The 17132-nt window shown below is 54.4% G+C and overlaps 1 protein-coding gene across 3 annotated transcripts in view; it reads left to right on the top strand.

Annotated features, from left to right (window-relative positions):
* The window catches only part of TMEM104 (transmembrane protein 104), a 44167-nt gene extending 27116 nt beyond the window's left edge, over window positions 1-17051 (top strand). For all 3 annotated transcript variants that reach the window (XM_083805138.1, XM_083805136.1, XM_083805137.1), the window contains exons 9-10: window positions 1276-1369; window positions 13210-17051. In XM_083805138.1, coding sequence (XP_083661264.1) covers window positions 1276-1369; window positions 13210-13970 — 855 coding nt within the window. In that variant the 3' untranslated portion in view covers window positions 13971-17051. The remainder of the gene's footprint in view (window positions 1-1275; window positions 1370-13209) is intronic.
* Window positions 17052-17132: the final 81 nt, after the last annotated feature.

Below are 17132 nucleotides of genomic sequence, written 5' to 3'. Positions count from 1 at the left end.
TTGTACTTGTCTTAAAATAGCTTGGTTCCTGCTCTGTCACTGACTCTGGGGTCGACAGAGACCTGGAGGCTCCGCCGCCTGCCCTTTTGAGTCTCAGTTCTTCCCTTCTGGTGACACCTTTTCTTGGGAACTGCTTTAAGAAGTCATGGAAAAGAGCAACGTGTAAATATTAATGTTGAGTATTTGTCTTCAAAATCCTTTTGGGATTCTGAACAAATCAGCGCGGCGTGCTCTGTAGCCTCCTAGATGCTGCTTTCATACTGCGCGTGGACCTGCTGGTGCATCGCTAGCCCACCACTGGCAGCTGAGGGCCTGTGCTGCCCCATGGACTGCAGGCAAACCTCTTCTGTAGCACCCGTTTGTGTCCCTGGCACAAGCAGCTTCTCCCAGTTCACGTTCAGACCTCCGTCAAGGCCTGTTGTCTTCCTGCGGCAATTCCTTTTCTCTGCCTGGACGGGGCGGTGCTCTGGGTGCTGCCCTGTGCCCCAGCCAGATGTGATGGTGCTGCACAGGGCGCTGCTGCTCCAGGCGTGGGCTGACGGTGGGTTTGTTGTGCGCTGCACGAGAAAGCTAGAGGAAACACGTAGGAAACGGCAGTCTTAACACTTTCAGTTTTGCTGGATATATTTTGCAACCCTGCTGAAAGGGGAGCAACAGCCGGGTGCTGCAGTGTTCCCGGGTTAGGTGGCTGAGACCCACTGGTCTCTCAAAATACATCTGAGAGGGCAGCGAGGAGACCAGCATCCAAGTCAGCAGCGTAACTGTTAAGCTATAAGCTTCCTGCTCTAAAACGTGCAACTTGGTGCGAGAGGAAATGTTCTGGGCAGACCTGGTTCCATCGCTGTTCAGCCTCAGACGCCTCAAAGCTAGCCGTCGATGTTAATGCGAGCAGACTGCTCGCAGCTCTTGCTGTCCAGGCCTAAACTGAGCACGTACCTGGACAAAGAGGCTGCTGTTTGGTGTTTAATGTTTCATAAAGCTGCTCTGAGAGCTTGTACTGAAACGTGTCAGTAAAGACAGGCTGTAGCAGTGATAGCGAGTGGCTGAGAGCCAAGAGGATCCTGTGCTCTGCTTCTGCCCAAGGCAAGTTCTGATACCAAGCAGCTTGCTTGACCCCTGGTGTCTCAGCCAACCTAGCTGTAAAATTAAGCAACAAAGAAAGCTCTGACAGACATGTCTGGAGGTGAACTTGCAAGGCAAGCTTTGCTTTACTGATAAATTTGTCTTCCTAGTATAACTCGTTTTTTAACCTGTGTGTTTTTGTTGTCCTTCCAGGCAGCGTTCACTCTACTCCTGGGTCCTTTTACCTTCTTCAATGTGCAGAAGACCAAGTATCTTCAAATCATGACGTCTCTGATGAGATGGATAGGTGAGTCTTGGCAGGCCCCCACCTCTTTGCCATAGATGGAACCTGAGTCACGCCACTGATGCATCTTTTTGGCAAGATATTCTTGTCTGGAAGTAAGTGCTTGTAAAAACAGCCTCTTTGAGGAGGACTGGCCAGGCGTGATATCTGTGGTGAAGAAAAAGGAATGTTCTAGGATGAAATTTCCGATTGAAACAAAAATATTCTCAATCAGACACAATCTGGTAGATGGAGTTTTAATCCGGTTTATATGAGAGGTAGAAGGGATTTGGAAGAGTCTCCTGTGGCTGGGCTAAGTATGGTGATCACCAGTTGCTGTTCAGCAGATTTTGAATGACTCTTGTCTTGGTCTGAGAACGAATGGCACTTCTGTGAGACTTTCTGTCCTTTTAGCACATTCGCATTTTTTTCCCTGGGTCTTGATTTAGCATAGGATGTACTCACTGAAAACCCCTAAACCAACACATGTTGCCCTTGGGAGGCGTGTGCTCTCCCAAAATCTTACTGCCAAGCTCTTTTGGAAAGACAGATACTTCTCTTAAGGGAGATGAGCCATCAGTGTTTGCAGCGCTGGTGTCATCCAAAAATGCAGCTGCCTCACGTCGGGCTTGTGTGTGTACATGCACTTAAGGCTGAGAGGTAGGAGTGTGTTACAGAGGCTTATACTGAAACTTGTCTTGGTTTGTGTAACCTACACAGTGACTACTATTCAGGGCTAGCAGTTTTACAGCACTAGTAGCATTTTGGCAGGTTAAGAATCTCCTTGTTCGTGGGCCCAGACCATTTGAGCACAGAATTCTTTGCTTATACCTGTCGCTGACCTAGAATAGGTTGAAATGATGATTCTCAGACTATTTCCCACCACACACACATTTGACCTGACTTCAGCTGGAGATAATATCCCTTCTCCAGGAGTTCAAAGGCCTGTGATCCTGTGTGGAGGTGGCTGGCAGTCGCTGCAGAGGAACAGAGAGCCTCTGTTCCAGAGGCCATCTGAGATGGGGTTAAGCAGCCGTCACCCAGGAAAATGAGGTTGGATCTTAAGCCCTCAAGTCTCAGATGCTGAACAGCTCAGTTAACGAATGCTGACCTCAGGTGGTGTGAAAATCCTGAACTCCCATTTTTCCACATTGTTGTCTGAGCACATGAAAGGTTTGAAAGCCCCCCCGTGTCCTTTGGAGAGAGAGGTTATCTCATTAAGGGGGTATTAAAGGAAGGTTTTATATTTTTTTTAAAAAAAAGTGTAATCTCTTCAGCTCGCTGGCCTGTTTCCAATGACTCAGCCTCCTCTTTCCCGGTGAAGACATCAGTCAGACCTCATCCTGTCCCTGTGACAACCTGCCCGGCCTGCCATTGCTTTCCCTGTAGCCAGCTGCCTCCAGTTCGGTGATCGCTAAGCCTTGGCGTAAAGGCAGAGCTACCTCTTCCCTCGCTTGATGGAGAGGGACAAAGGCAGTGGTTGGAGAGGTGTAGGGGAAACTCGTGCTTTAGCCTGATTGATTCCTGCGTCAGCCTGCTGGAGAACAGCTGCCCCAGATAATGATATTTAATGACCCTGACAGCACCTCGGTGCCTACTTAGAGCAACAGATTCCGTATGCATACAATGAGGGATAGGCTTGTTAGGAAGGACGATTTATCAAGCAGCCATGTGATGCAGGGAACAGAAAAGCTCTTGCTGCAGGTTCTGGGATAAGGATGGATCCCACACTGTTTAGATTTATCAAGCTGGCTTCTCCCATGTCCTCACGTCACCTGCTGTCCTTCTCCTCCAAAAGCGGGGCGTTGAGTTAAACGTGGCTTTTTGTTGGTGCTTAGAGAGCTTAGATCCTGAAAGAAAAAGCAGTTGTCTGGTGTCTTGTGGTCTCTTGAACTTGTCCTGCCTGAACGCCAATGGCCAGATGGGGACTCCTGTCCTGGTGGCTGCCTTTGCTTTGATTTCCTTCGGTTGTGTTTAGCCACGTGGCACTGAACACGGTTCAGTGGTCTTCAGGTCTTAGATCAGCAGCAGAGCTGAGCGCTGGAGCTGCCGGCCTTGCCGTTTGTTCTGCTGGGTGCAAACTCCCCCAGGGGCACGGGCTGGCTCAGCTTACCCGAGTCCATGGGCCGGTACAGATGGGAAGCCGACCCGTACTCTGCATTATGATTTTTAAAACCAAGCCTGTTAGAGCCGGGAGGCCGGTAAGGCTCTGTAACGTGCTTACCACGAGACCTGCCATGCACCCTTTCCCCAGCCCCGTGAAAAGCCCTCGGATTTCAGAGCAGCACTGCCTGCCGTCCGGCTGCACCGCCCCAGGTGCACCGCGGCGGAGCTGGCAGCGGCTGAGGCTGGCTCCTGGCAGCGGGCAGAGCTCGCTGCGTGTGAAGGTCACTGCTGCTGGTGGCTGTGACGGCGTCAGCACTGCCTTTGGAAGTCGCTTCCCTTCTCTCCCCTGATCTAAGCGATAATCAGATGTCACTGGGCTCCTCGCAGAGCCTCGTGCTCGTCGCAGGCGACACGTCCGCTAACAAAGCCTACAGCCCTCTCTCTCCACACTCATGGACAGGAAAAAATCCTCTGAGAAATTGTCTTAAATGCTGGGACCTGAACTGGGAAGGAAAAATGGGCCAGTCGGAACAATGTGGAGGTGCAGCAGGGGCGAGCCCTATGCGTGGAGGTGTTTTCCATCCCAGGTAAGGGACCAGCCAGGACAGGCACCCCTGAAGCCTCTATAAGGAGAAGGCAGAAGGAGGAGCGTGCGCGCCCAAGTGCTGTACCACTGGAGAGCCCACACAGATGGCCTCCTGCTGTCTGGGCCTGTTTAACACAGAGCTTGTCTGGAAACCAGGCTGGCACGGTGAGTGGTCTCCTGTCAGGACAGATAGGAGCACCGAGGGTGGATCTGCAGCTGCAGGTGGCCTGGGGCAGGGAGCAGGCTTCCAGCAGCGTGGAGCTGTTGGCAGCTTCCTGGAGTAACAGCTCACACACCTGGCTGCAAAGCCGACTGCTCCCTGCAGGGCGAGTGCCCCTGGTTAAATTTAGCGTGGTGCTCGAATTGCTGGTCTTACCCGTGCTGAAAGATCTTGCTTTTCCTGGAGTTGGTGTGTAAATGGTCCCTTTTCCAGTGGTAAGAGCTGCTCACCCTGCCTTGTCAGCCCCCTCCTGCTCTTGCCTGAACTGCCCGGGGAGACCTCAGCGGTCAGAGCGCAGACACCCTGGCCCATCGGCTGTGCTCTGCTCAGAAAGGGCTGGTCAGGAAAAACCACTTGTTTTAAATCCTGGTAAAAGTGCTTGGGGTGAAGCCTGGATTCGAGTTGGGACTAAAACCTTGTTGGCTCACCCAGTTCCTGAGGTTTGTTACCAAGAGCACACAGGGACTGGGTGACCCCGTAAGTACCTCAGCAGTGGGAGTTGTCTCCTCGGGGTGGGGAGGATTCCTTCCCTGGACTGTAATTTCCCCCTTCCTTTCAGCTCCCTTCCACCTCAGCCCTGTGAAGCGTAGAGCTGTTGGTAGCCCAAGTCCTCTGGTGGTTGTGGGGCCTTTTCCCAGGTCCTGTACAGGATTCTTCGTGCAGGGGTTTGCCTGCAGAAGGCTAAGCCATCAGTAAACCGAAGCTGTAGGTATTTTCAATTTGCTGTTTGGACTTCAGGCTCTTTTTTTTTTTTTCTAAAGGGTTTAAATTTGTGGTGGAGACAGTGACCCAGCCAAGTCCGATGCACTTCTCGAAGCAGAGGGGCCCGGTCCTACCTCTTTATTACTGGACAATAACTGTCTAGCAGCGTCATGGGAAAGGATGTGGATTAAGACAGATAACAAAAGGGGACAGGGCTCGGCGGAGCTCAGCAGCAAACACTGGGCTATTGTGTATTAAGCAGCTAACCCGATTAATTGCAGCCCGTTACAGCCTGGGATGCCCGGCTCCGTAGGTGGGGACTGTTGGCTTCAAAGTTATTGGTGGCGTGATTATTGCTGCTGTTATTGAATAGTCTGTGGCAAGTATTCCCAGACAGCTCCCACGTGGGACATTTGCTTTATGTACTGCTCTCGATGCCGTATCGTAGTTAGCAGAAAGTATTGTATTTTAATAAAGAGCCCTTTTACAGAGGAATAAACTTCGGGGTTTGCTTGCTGCAGGCTCACTTCTCTCTGCCGTAGCACAGTTGGATCGTGCCACATCCATTCTCATAACTGCAGCCCTAGGGACAGATTGCTCCCAACCCTGCCCAAGTAATGATCTCACGATTATATGCCCAGAAATTAAATCTCTTTCCTCTGGCCAGTAAGGTGGAGAGAAAAAGGACAAGAATAGCCAGCAGGTGTGTATTAAATATTCCCCCACTCCCCCCCCCCGTTCCTTTCCAGGGTGTTTGGTTGAAGGCTTCTAGGGAAGAAACCAGGAAAGGGCCCTCTGAAGGCGTGCTGGTGAGGCTGACTTTCCCCATCTGTTCATTTCTTTGATAGCTCTTTTCCAACCAGAGTCCCGTGCTTTACAGGACCCCTCAACACTTCCCTGCAGAGAACCGCTCTCGGTGTCAGCCCGTGACGCTCGGGGAGCAGCCTTCAGTGGCTGCTGCCATCCTCAGCAGGCTGAGCTGGCCGTGCCCAGGTTGGTTCGGCTGAACCGGAGTCGCTCCGTCCCTTCAGCTGTAGCGATGGAGACTGTGAGAATTATCATGTTTGACGTAGGAGAGGGTGGCAATAATCTGAAGTCCCCTGTTTGCAGTCCTGCGGAGGGATTGCTGCCAGTGTCCGCAGTCCTCAGGGTGGCCTCTTCTCCGCATCGAACCAGCTTTCTGCAACAGGCAGAGGAGGGAGCATTCCGTCTCTGCCCCTTTCCTAGAGCAGGGCATACGGGAGTGACAAGGAAGAGGGAATTACTGTGAACCAGGACGCTGTTGCATGTTCGGTTGTTTTAGGGATTCAGACAGGCTTCTTTACCGAAGTTACTTCGTGTTCTTGCATCCTTTTTGGAGCAGAGAAAGCTGCTGCCAGAGCCCAGGGTAAATAATTCACTAGGAAGTGAATATATTTATGAAGAGGCAGCTAAAAGGCAGTGCTTCTGTCATGCTCGCTCTCAGAGTTGTCGCTTGAGGAGCTCATTTCAGTGGTATTTGTGGGGGCAGCGGGGCGAAGCGGTGCTGATGTAAGTGCAGGAGCCTTGTTAGCTTTAGATGCAGATGGAGAGCGACGTGCGGTGCTGGACGGCACCGCTGAGATCCTGTCTGAGGAGCTGGCGTTCCTGAAAAGAGCACTTCATCCAGGCAGCAGGAGACAAACCGGCGGGTCTGAGAGCTGGAGAAGGGGAGCTGCAAACACAGGATGCGTTCAGCCCTACGTCCCCGTGCTGCGAGGGTCCAGGTGATTTCAGGGTGGGTGTGTGGCACACAGAGCTGCTTTCTGCTGTTCAGCCTGTGAAAGGATGTGCTGATGGGACAACAGGATACAAACTTTGCTGGATGAGGCCCCAACGAAGATGGGGAGCATGTGGCTGAGGCTGCGGAGTACCTGGAGTTTGTGGGACATGGGTGCTGTGCACCCAGTGCCTTCCAAAGCATGCCAAACCCTAGCTCGGGTTCATGGTGATGCCCAAGTGTGTGATTCTCCTTTCTCATAAAAAAGTAACTTGTCACATGGGGAGAAGTGACTGTCAAAGCTAACAGGCCAAGCCAGGAGCAGAGCTCAGACCAATCCCAGATTCAGAGGTGTTACGGTGCTGCTGCCAGAGGTGACCAGAGGAGAGAGGACAATAAACAACGCGGGTGATTTTCCACCAGAAGCAAACAAACGCCTTGGCTGCTCTTCCCTTCCCATATGTTGAGATAAAGCATCCGTGATAAACGCCGGAGTGCAGAGCAGTTTTTCTCCCTGTGCACGGCTGCTGGCGTGCAGGTGTCTGGAGCCGGGCTGCTGCGGGCAGAGGGGGCAGCTCCGCGGGGCTCCCCGCAGGTGGTGGTACCTGGGGGGGGCTGCCTGTTAACCTTACTTAGAGCCTAGCAAATGCTACCCTAGATGACAAAGAAAAGCAGCGAGGTGATGGCTAAAGTTTTTATTTCTTAACAAAGTGAGTTCTTCCTGGCCCAAGACCAGGGCAGCAGCAGTGCCCGAGGTGGTTGCAGCAGGAGCCGGCACAGCCTGGTGCTGTGGGTGAGATGGCAGGGCGGAGGTGCCGGAGACCCACTCTCTCCACTTCTCAGACCGCCTTTTTCTTGGCTTTTTGGTAAACTGCATCGCACTTCTGGGCTCTTAACACATCCCACGTGTGGCTGTGTCCCCCCTCCTGTTTGAGGAGCAGTCCCCTGCCACCAGGACTGCGCCTCAGGCTTTGCAGCAGGGAGGTGAAGTTATCCCTGCAGGTCCCTGCTGCCCATTAGAGGAGGGAGCCACGCTGATGTCCCACAACTTTTGCTCATACCTTTCCTTCTGGAAAGGCATTTCCCTCCTCTTCTCCTTCTGACATTTCTCCCAAGAGAGTTGCTGTCTTCAACGAAGAGATCCATCGTGCTTCCCCACAGTCTCTGCTCTCATAAATCCTTCATCTTCCCAGAGACTGTTTTAGGCTCAGTCAATGCCAAGTCTGATCCTTAACTACTCCAGCTCCCACGTCGGAGGGAGCAAATCCGGTTTCTCTGTTACCTCTTCACCATCATTTTGTGCAGAAACCTCCTCTGAAGGTTGCAGAAATTTATCAGTTGGCGCTCCAGATTTTTCAAAGAGCTGCAGGTCATTAGCAAGTGACAGGATACAGCTTCTGCAGGAGAAATGGGGTAACTGACTTTTAAGAATCAGCATCTTAATTTCAGATCCTCTGTTCTGCCAGCGTGGTGAACTCCAGCTGTACTTGAATACTTGAAATGCCACAGCATCTCTAACGGCTGGCAATTCCAGGGCTCCCGTGGGCTCGTAAGCTTGCCCAAATCACTGACGGAAGGCAGCTGGCACTGAGGCGGGGAACTGCATCGTGGAAAGACAGCGGTTGCAGGGTGGACAGCACAGGTCTTAGCTAGGGATGTGGAAGGTGCGACTGTCTTGATGTGAGACTGTGCCGTTGGGTACATACGGAGCAGATGCTCTTGCTTTTACACCTTCTCTCCTGAAAACTGCCTGGTGTTAAACTAGACGGGATCTGTTTAATACCGTCCTCTTCAAGAGCGGTCTCTTGTGTTTCAGCCCAATGAAGGTTCACGACCAAGGCTAAGATGAGGAGTGAGCTTCTTCCTTCCCTTGAATCCTTTCAAAGAGAAGGGGCAGTGGAAGCTCGGGAGGATGTCCTCCTCCCGGAATCCATCATGCTAGCTGATGTATGAAAAGGGAAGCAAGTGGCGTGCGTTGTGAAAGGGCGATTCATTATCATTATTTCCTGGCATATTGATTCTCTGCTCCAACAAAAAAAAAAAGCTCTGTCACACCGACAGGCAGCGGTGATGGATGGCCCTGCCGCAGCCGTGTCAGGAGCACATCGCAGTGCCTGCTCCAACAAATGGTCCTGCCTGGGGTAGAGGAACAGCCAGGCTGGGGGGGCTGCACGGCACTGCCTGCTCCGGGGACAGCAGGCAGTACTGTGGTGCTCGTGCTGGGCTTTCCTGGTGCAGGATTAAGAGCAGGGACAGTGCTGGAGAGGATGTGGCTCGAGCTGGGGCAAGGTCGTTGTTCTGGCTCTGCCTTCCTGACTCTGAGCATACAGAGCACGATCGTAGAGGATCTCAAGTTCTGCAGAACCTCACTTCTGAGCTTGCTTCCACCTTGTCATGCTGCCTCCTCCCGAATTACATGAGAGCACATATCTCTTCCACGCTTCCCAACGTGGCTCAGTTCAGCATCTTCATTATTTCCTGTGTGCTAATGGAGAGACAGAAGAGGGCCACCAGGCGAAACACCTCCAGAGCATTGTGTTTTGCTAGAGGTGTAGGAAAGTTAAGCCAGAAACTCATCTTGAGCATCAGTTCTTCAGGTACCTACCGTGGTGGGAACCTACCGGTGTGGGAAATGTTTTAGTCTTGGAGGTTTTTTTTTCTTGCAGTAGCCTTTCTGCAGAGAGATGAAGCTCGTGTATGAGACAGCACTTAGCATTTACAAAGCTGTTTGTTCTGACTCTGCAAAACAATCCGTAAACTCGGAATGGCCAGATTACCTTCCCTGCTTCTCTGTGCAGCTCTGTTATGCTTCTGTCAAAGCTCGCAAAACTGTATTTTTAATATCCCCAGGCTCCCATATTTTCCTGGCGTGCTGGTATTTGGCTGTGTTCTCATTCATATTCATTCTTCCACCTGCAAGAACCATGGCAGAGCTGCCCTATCTCTGAATCATCTCCTGAGTCAAGCAGGACAGGTGGCAGTAGCAGTCTGCAAGGGCTGATCTGTCTCAGAGGAAGAGACAGCATCTCCTCCTTAGAGAGCGAGAGCAGGGGTCTGCAGGGGAGGCGATTGGGCAGCGCTGATGAGATGCATCACAACTTTTGTTTTGTGTACCCCTTTTTTCCCCCACGCAGTCTCATTTTCATCCTTCAGTTAAACGATGCTCAAAGCTCTAGGGGAGGGCAGATGAGACGAGCAGTGTCCTCTGAGCCTTGCTGACCGCAAAGCTTATCCATGGTGCGTGGGCTTGGAGCGGGTCTAACACTTTGTAAATCAGGGCAGGCAAAGCCCTCAATAGGTTTTTAAGGACTGTACAAAATGTGGTTTAAAACAAAGCTTTTGTGTAACCTCCTAGCAGGCTGTAGCAGCGTTGTCTGCCTTGCTTTGTGCCCCTGGCTGGGCGTTGGTGGCCGTGGTGCCTGAAGGGCTTTCATCCCTGCGTCATCCCTGCGACGTGTTGCTCATCTGCTCCGTTCCGTGTGTACAGAGCAGACTGAGGCTCTTTGATGACCCCGTGTCTGCCTTAGCAAGGGTTCTTTCTGGCAAAGCAGCTGCTGGACAGTTGACGTGGCACCTGCAGGTAACTTGAAATATTGTGGTGAGACTGCCTTCAGCCCGCTGTCCCAGGTAGAGGAGGGTGTGAGCAGGAGCTTTGTGTGTGCCCGCAGGGTCCTGTGCTGCAGCCTCTTGTCCGCTCAGAGAAGCCTGTCAGTCAGAGCCTGTCAGCTTCTTTTCATCCTGATTTATCATCCGGCGTAACTAGGTTTCAGAGTTTCATTTCGGGCTTGCCTCCTCCCAGGGACAGGCAGATAAATCTAGCATGCAAATGTTTTAACTCTCCGGTTCCAGGAGCGAGGCGAGAGGCTCACCTGCTGCAGGCAGCGAGACGACAGCCACCAGGGCAGGGCTGCTGTCATGTCCTGGGGCTGAAATTGGACAGGGGACCCATCCGGTCCACCCAGCACCACCTCCCTCAAGGGTAGCGCATCTGCAAAGCAGCAGTGGGCAGGGGGAGCACAGCTTGCCTTGTCGAAAACAGCGCTGGCTTAGATCTTAGTATTGGCTTATTGCTCCTCATAACTTTAATTTCTGAGAGGTTTAATCTCTGAAAGAAGCCTGTAAGGAAATAAAACCAAAGGGTATATGAGTTCTAGCTTCTGAAGTGATAGACTTCTGTCCATCATTTGGGGAATCCACTGGGACCCTGGTCTGTCTGCTCCATGGAGAAAACGTGGCGGGGCAGGGGGGAGCGCTGAGGAGAAGCTCCGAGGCCTGGCTGCGAGCCTGGAGCCTTCCCTGCACTGATCCTGCCTGGTGCTGTGTGGGACGTGGGGGTTTGAGCTGGTGCTGAGAGCAAGGTGGGAGCTGAAATAGGTCACCCGGCACTCTCGGTGAGCAGGCAGACGTTCACGGCCTCGTGAGCAGGGGAAGAGGTGCGAGAGTCGTGCAGGTCCATCTCTGCCAGACGCGGGCCTGGGCTTCAGAGGCCGACCGCTTCTCCCAGGCGGGGAGAGGGAAGCGTCAGCGTACATCCAGAGCTGCCCAGCCTGCTTTGCCTTGTTCTCAGGGCACCTTCCCTTCCTCGCAGCCTGCGTCACGTCACCTGGCACGTTTCTTAAGGCTGCCTTGCCCTGGCTGATGCGCCTGGCACGCGTCTCCACTTGTGAGGGCAATGGGGAGCGGGGGGAGACACCATCACTGCCTGTGACCACGGTGCGCCTCGCTTGCTGGCTTGAATGAAGGCGAGGGGAATTGCAGGCACCCTGAGCAATGAATTACTGCTCTCTGCAGCCCTCTGTGCCTGCTGGTGGGGATGTACGCAGTGCCCAGCGCTCCCGGGGCGGGCTGGCTCTCCAGGAGCCGGGAAGGAATGGAGCGGCTGTCGTCCCCCAGCCCGGTGTTTGTGGAGAGCTGTGAGGCTTGTCCTGCCGCTGGGAAACGGCTGGAAGTGAGAGGCTCCTGGGGCAGTAAGAGAGAAAACAGCGTGGTTGGTAAGTGCTTAGCACCAGGCTGCTGCGGGGAAGATGGAGGGGAACTGCTGTGAGAAGAGCCAGCGAGGTTTGGGGGTACTGGGGGTGTGCGAGCAAAGGCGATGCTGGGTTGCGGTGAACCCGGTCTCGCTGGGGATGGAGGCAGTGATCACCAACTGGTCTGCAGCTCGCTTCTAGACCTATCCCTGGCAAGCTTTCCTGCCTCAGCTGCCCACATCAGGCAGAGCGGTCCAGGGCACGGAGCGCGTGTCCTTGTCACCCTGCGCACAGTGCCGCTGCCCTGCCTCCTACGGCCACACAACTGCCTGCTGCTCCGTTAGTTCCTCTGTTTTTATTTATGACGTTGAAAGCCATGCATAATACCAGTGTCAGCGGTTTGTTATTTCTCTCATTACCTGATAATTCATGGCTGGGCTCCGAGGCCTTACCCCAGCGCAGGAGACAGCTCTGCGCGAGCCACCGTGGCCCATCCAGCGCCAGCATCAGGCTGTAAATCTGGGTGTTTGCTGCCCTGCCAGGCAGGTTTTTCCCCTGCTCCTTTTTAACTCCAGCCGATGATCATCCTTCCCAGGTTGATGTGATTTCTCTGATGCCAGAATTAGTTTTCTGCTGGTTTTATGTGCCATGCTAGGGATAATAGTCTAGCAATAACTGCTGCTGGCTCCTGTTTCCAGCAGCAGAGTAAATAAGGGTATTAGCCCAATCGCCTCGATTCATTTTGTCCGTGGCACGTAGCTTTTTGTGATAAGCTTTGTGAAACGCTGTTAGGCTTTTCCCTGACACGAGTGAAGGGTAGACGAGCAGACTTCGTGCCGAGAAGTGATGAATTTTAATAGCAGCCTTTCGGTGCTGTTTTAGTCCCTTCCAGACTGGCTCTTCCACCCTGGGATTAGCTACAGACAGCCTGTTCCTCCTGCCTGGGCGATGGCTGGCTAGTTCTGGCGCTGTCGTGCCTGACAGATCGCAGGGATGGGACAGCTCTGTATAGCTGCTGCTCCCCTGCACCTGCCTGCATTCATAGGTGAGGGCTTGGAAATGTTAGTCCGGTTGTAAGCGTGTACAAATATTGCTGGGGTTGGCTCTGCAGCCAGGCTTAGTCGTCTTTTCCTTTAGAGGTCAAAGCTCAGACATCTCGGCACTTTTAAATGGGGATATTTAGCCAAGGTGCAGAGCAAAGCATCCACGAGACCCTGGAGGAAGAGGGCAGTGGTCCCAGCGATGTTCGTGTTACATATCTGAGGGACCCGGAGCAATTATTTGCTAGCAGGGGTGGGAGCTTGAGTCCCCGAGGAGGGAGATGGGAGGGAGATGCCTGCCAAAGAGCCCTGAGCCTATTCCCTTATGTGCTGACGAGTGCTGATTAATTCCTGCGCACCTTGCCTTTGTTGTCCCCCGTTCCCCAGAGACAAGGAGATGCTCTTGCGGAGCAGGGGGAGAGCTGGTGCCAAGGCTGCCAGTGCTGCTGGGAGGAGGGCTGTGGGCAGCGCGGGGCTGGGCTTGACCCGAAACCTCTCTCTCCAGCCTTCATCCTCATGATTATCCTGGCCCTCATCCGCATCAGCAGAGGCCAAGCTGAAGGTCACCCGTCCATGGCCCAGCTGTCGGGCATCCGCAACCTCTTCGGGGTGTGCGTCTACTCCTTCATGTGCCAGCACTCCCTGCCATCCCTCATCACGCCCATCTCCAAGAAGAGGCACGTCAACAAGCTCGTGCTGCTCGATTACATCCTGATCCTGGCTTTCTACAGCCTCCTGTCCTTCACCGCCATTTACTGCTTCCGCAACGACACCCTCATGGACATGTACACGCTCAACTTCACCAACTGCGAGATCATCAACGTCGCCTTCATCCGCTACTTCCTGGGCCTCTTCCCCGTCTTCACCATCAGCACCAACTTCCCCATCATCGCCGTCACCCTGCGCAACAACTGGAAGACCCTTTTCCACAGGGAAGGGGGGACCTACCCCTGGGTGGTGGATAGGATCGTCTTTCCTGCCATCACGCTCATCCCTCCGGTGCTGGTGGCTTTCTGCACCCACGACCTCGAGTCCTTGGTGGGGATCACGGGAGCCTACGCTGGGAACGGGATCCAGTACCTCATCCCGGCCTTCCTCGCCTACTGCAGTCGGAAGGACACGCAGCTCGTCTTCGGCAGCGGGACGGTGAACAAGCACCTCTCCCCTTTCCGGCACACCTTCTGGATAGTGTTCGTGCTCATCTGGGGCTTTTCTTGCTTTGTCTTTGTGACTGCAAACATTGTGCTGAGCGAGTCCAAGCTCTGATGGGGGTGGTGGCACTCTCCCTCTTGGGTTCCAGAGACTGCAACCCCCCTGGGACTGGAGGGGAAGAGGTGGCGTGGAGGGAAGCCTCCCGGCCATCAGCGTGGTGGTGCAGGTCACACCTAGACACAGACTTTCCTCACCGCGTGTGGACAGAGTGGGCTCAGCCTCGTCACCCTGGTTCTCAGACCCACCCCTCAAAGCCGTGGGGCTGAGCTCTGGGCAGTGCCCAGCCACCGCTGCCTTCGGCTCCGTTTGAGCATCGCCCTGCCCCCACGGGGGCGCTTCCCTGATGCTGCAGGTTTCAGCACGTGGGAGGGAGGCAGCCTTGGCTGCTCACTGCAGTAATCGGCTCCACTTCTTTCTCCCAAAGGCAGGGACCCGCTGTGCACAGAGCCAGCGGGAGGTTGGGGGAGAGGAGTCTCTTCTGCCTGCTGACCCCACAGCCCCAAGCGCTGGGGAGCTGAGGGGAGAGGAAGGAAATCAGGGTGGGCACAGCCCTAGCTCAAAGAAAAGGACCTCATGTGCTGTTACACTTTATTTTTCCGGAGGCATTAACCTATTTGTTCTCTGGGGAAGGAACGCCACAACTTGCCCAGGATCTGGGATCTCTCAGAGCTGGATTTCTCCAGGCTGGGAGTTTACACTCACACTTCTCAACTTGTTCTTCTTCGCTGTGGCAGCCCGAGCCCTGTGGAGGCATGCCTGCAGGGATGTAGCTTTGCAGCCTTGCTGCCCGGTGAATTCAGCTGGCAGAGCCGTTCCCCGTTTCACACCAGGCTGGTGCAAGAGGCCAGACCCCGACCGCAGTGGTCAGGGTTTGTGCGGGCTGGGAAGGCGCTAATTACCCAGTCCTGCCCCGCGTTACACCTGCGTCAGTGTGCACAGCCAGAGCTCTCGCATCTCCAGCCTCCTGTGCTGGGTAATTAGCCTTGAAACGAGGTGGGTGTTAACTCAAGGGAGCGGGCTGGTGCCAGCAGGGAAAGGCAGTGCTGTGGCTCAGCTCTGCCTGCCTCCCTGTGGGAGCTGAGCTCCCAGGCCTTACAGGGCAGTGAAAAAGAACTGGTCCCAAATCCCATCTCTCTTCTGCACAGGGTTGAGGTGGGCTTTTGGCTGGTCCTGCTCAGCTTATCCCAGTTTGCTGAGCTCCCAGGCGCCTCTCTGTGTGTTTTGGGCTGCCCCTTTCCTTAGGCAGGCAGTGCTGGAGATGATCAGTGCTGCTTTTGAGGCACTTTGGAGGCTTCTCTTGGTCACTGCAGCACCACTTGGCCACAAACAGCACCGGTTCTGGGGGCGTGAGGCTCTCAGGCAAAGATCCTATGGGTTTTTGTAACAAAAGGAAGAACTTAAAAAGTTTTCACCTGGAATATTTTAAATCCTTTTTTCTCCTCTGCCCTTCTTAAAGCAGGTTCAAAGCCAGGTGCATGTCACTTACATCCTATCTTCTTGCCCTCTGCACTTGCTGCAGCATTAAGTGTCACCGCTAGCTAGAAGCAAGCTTTGAACTGCAGCTCTTTTTAATCAAGCTCTGTTTTCAAGTAGGACTTTCTCCTTTCCATATGACCTGAAGTGCTCCTCCTGGGGGACTGTGCAAGTACCTGGAGCTGTACAAAAACACTCGATGGTTTTTACAGCAGAGCCCTCCACCTCTCGAGCCCCAGCACTGTGCCTGTGTCCTTGCCAAGCTGCTTGGAGAGGATGCAGGGGGCCTGTTTCTCTCTGCTCCAGCTCCATCCAAAGCAGCCCTTGGCAGCCCTTGCTAGCGAATTTAAACATCCCCAGGTGCTGCGGGGAGGCTGATGGGGCATCCTCGGTGCCAGATTAACACACAGCTTCACAACACGTAGCTTCACAGGTGGCTGCTGCCTCAGCTGGGAGGAGCGGCAATAACTGTGGTGGTTGGAGAGCAAAGCCTGGGGGCGGCTGGGCTGGGGGCAGCCTGCGTGGCGTGGGGCAGGCGTCTGCCACTGCCCCCTTCCCCTGCTCGCTCCCTAGCTCTTGCAGAGCCTTGGCTGCTGAATCTGGACCCATCGCAGGTGCCCCGATGGCCGGGGCATGCTGAGCCCCCCCATCCAGCCCCCCCGGTGCAGCTGGAGCTGGGCGCAGCCAGCGGGAGGGATGTGCTGCTGATGAGACCAGTCTTTGGAAAGCCTCCGCACCAGGTGTGGGTTTATGGCAGGGGACGAGGCCTTTCCTATCAGCCCTCAGCCTCCTGTGCAAGGCACTCGGCTCAGCCTCATCCCTTTGAATGCTGATTTGAGGTACCTGCCACCCGATTTCGGTGCCAGCCAGAGCAGGGTTGCGTCTGTTACTGCTATTACTGCCTTCACTCGTCCTCCTGTCCCTGCCTAGGGCTGCCCTCAGCCTCCCCTTCCCTCCTGCCCCTTTTTGCAGCAGCCTCCAAGTGCTGGTGGAGGCAGCAGGGGGTGGGCTGAGACCTCCCGGCCCTGCACACCCTCTCTTGGCCTCTTCGCAGGAGTTGGTCACCTCATTTCATGGTCTCGCGTGTGAAGACGTGCCTTCTCTTCCCTGGCCTAGGTGGCCAGCTCTGCTCCGTGCCGTGCTGACCGCTGAGGGGCCTTAGGTCTGAGCCGGGTGCTGGATGCTCTGGGGGCCGCCTGCCTTGCGCTCGCACCTCCCAGCCCAGCCTTTGCCCTGGTACCTTACCTGGAGGAGCTCTGGTCCCCGAGGAGCACGAGGGCTTCCTGAAATAAATAACCCAGAATATTCCCAGACGCCTGCTGTCCTCGCACAGCAGCAAACCCAATCTGTCCGAGGAACTGGGGTGATTAACGGAGAGAAACTCCGCCGCGGGGAGAAGATTTTTCACCCGAAACGTGACATAACAATGCCTTAAAAACGACTGGGGGAAGAGGGCAGGGGGCGGCTCAGCAGAGGAGGGGCTGGGTACAGGGCGCAAGCTCCCTCCTCTCACCGAGCCGCAGCAAACCTGGTTTTATTTGCCTGTTCCTGACACCAACGATTCATTGTTACAGGTTCTCACGCCATGCTTGTCCTGACTGTAATCGGTTTTCAAAAAAAAAAAAAGGGATTAAACCCAATAAAACGCACACGGTACGCCCAGCTCTGCCTCGCCTCTCTTTCCTCCCCCTTCCCCTCCTCACCGGGCAGCGACTCCCGGGGGGCTCCTGTGACGGATGGGGC

This window comes from Anser anser, assembly GCF_964211835.1.
Source record: "Anser anser genome assembly, chromosome: 19".
Lineage (NCBI taxonomy): Eukaryota > Metazoa > Chordata > Aves > Anseriformes > Anatidae > Anser > Anser anser.
Note: the sequence above shows the minus strand (reverse complement) of the source record. Positions and strands in the feature narration are given on the sequence as shown.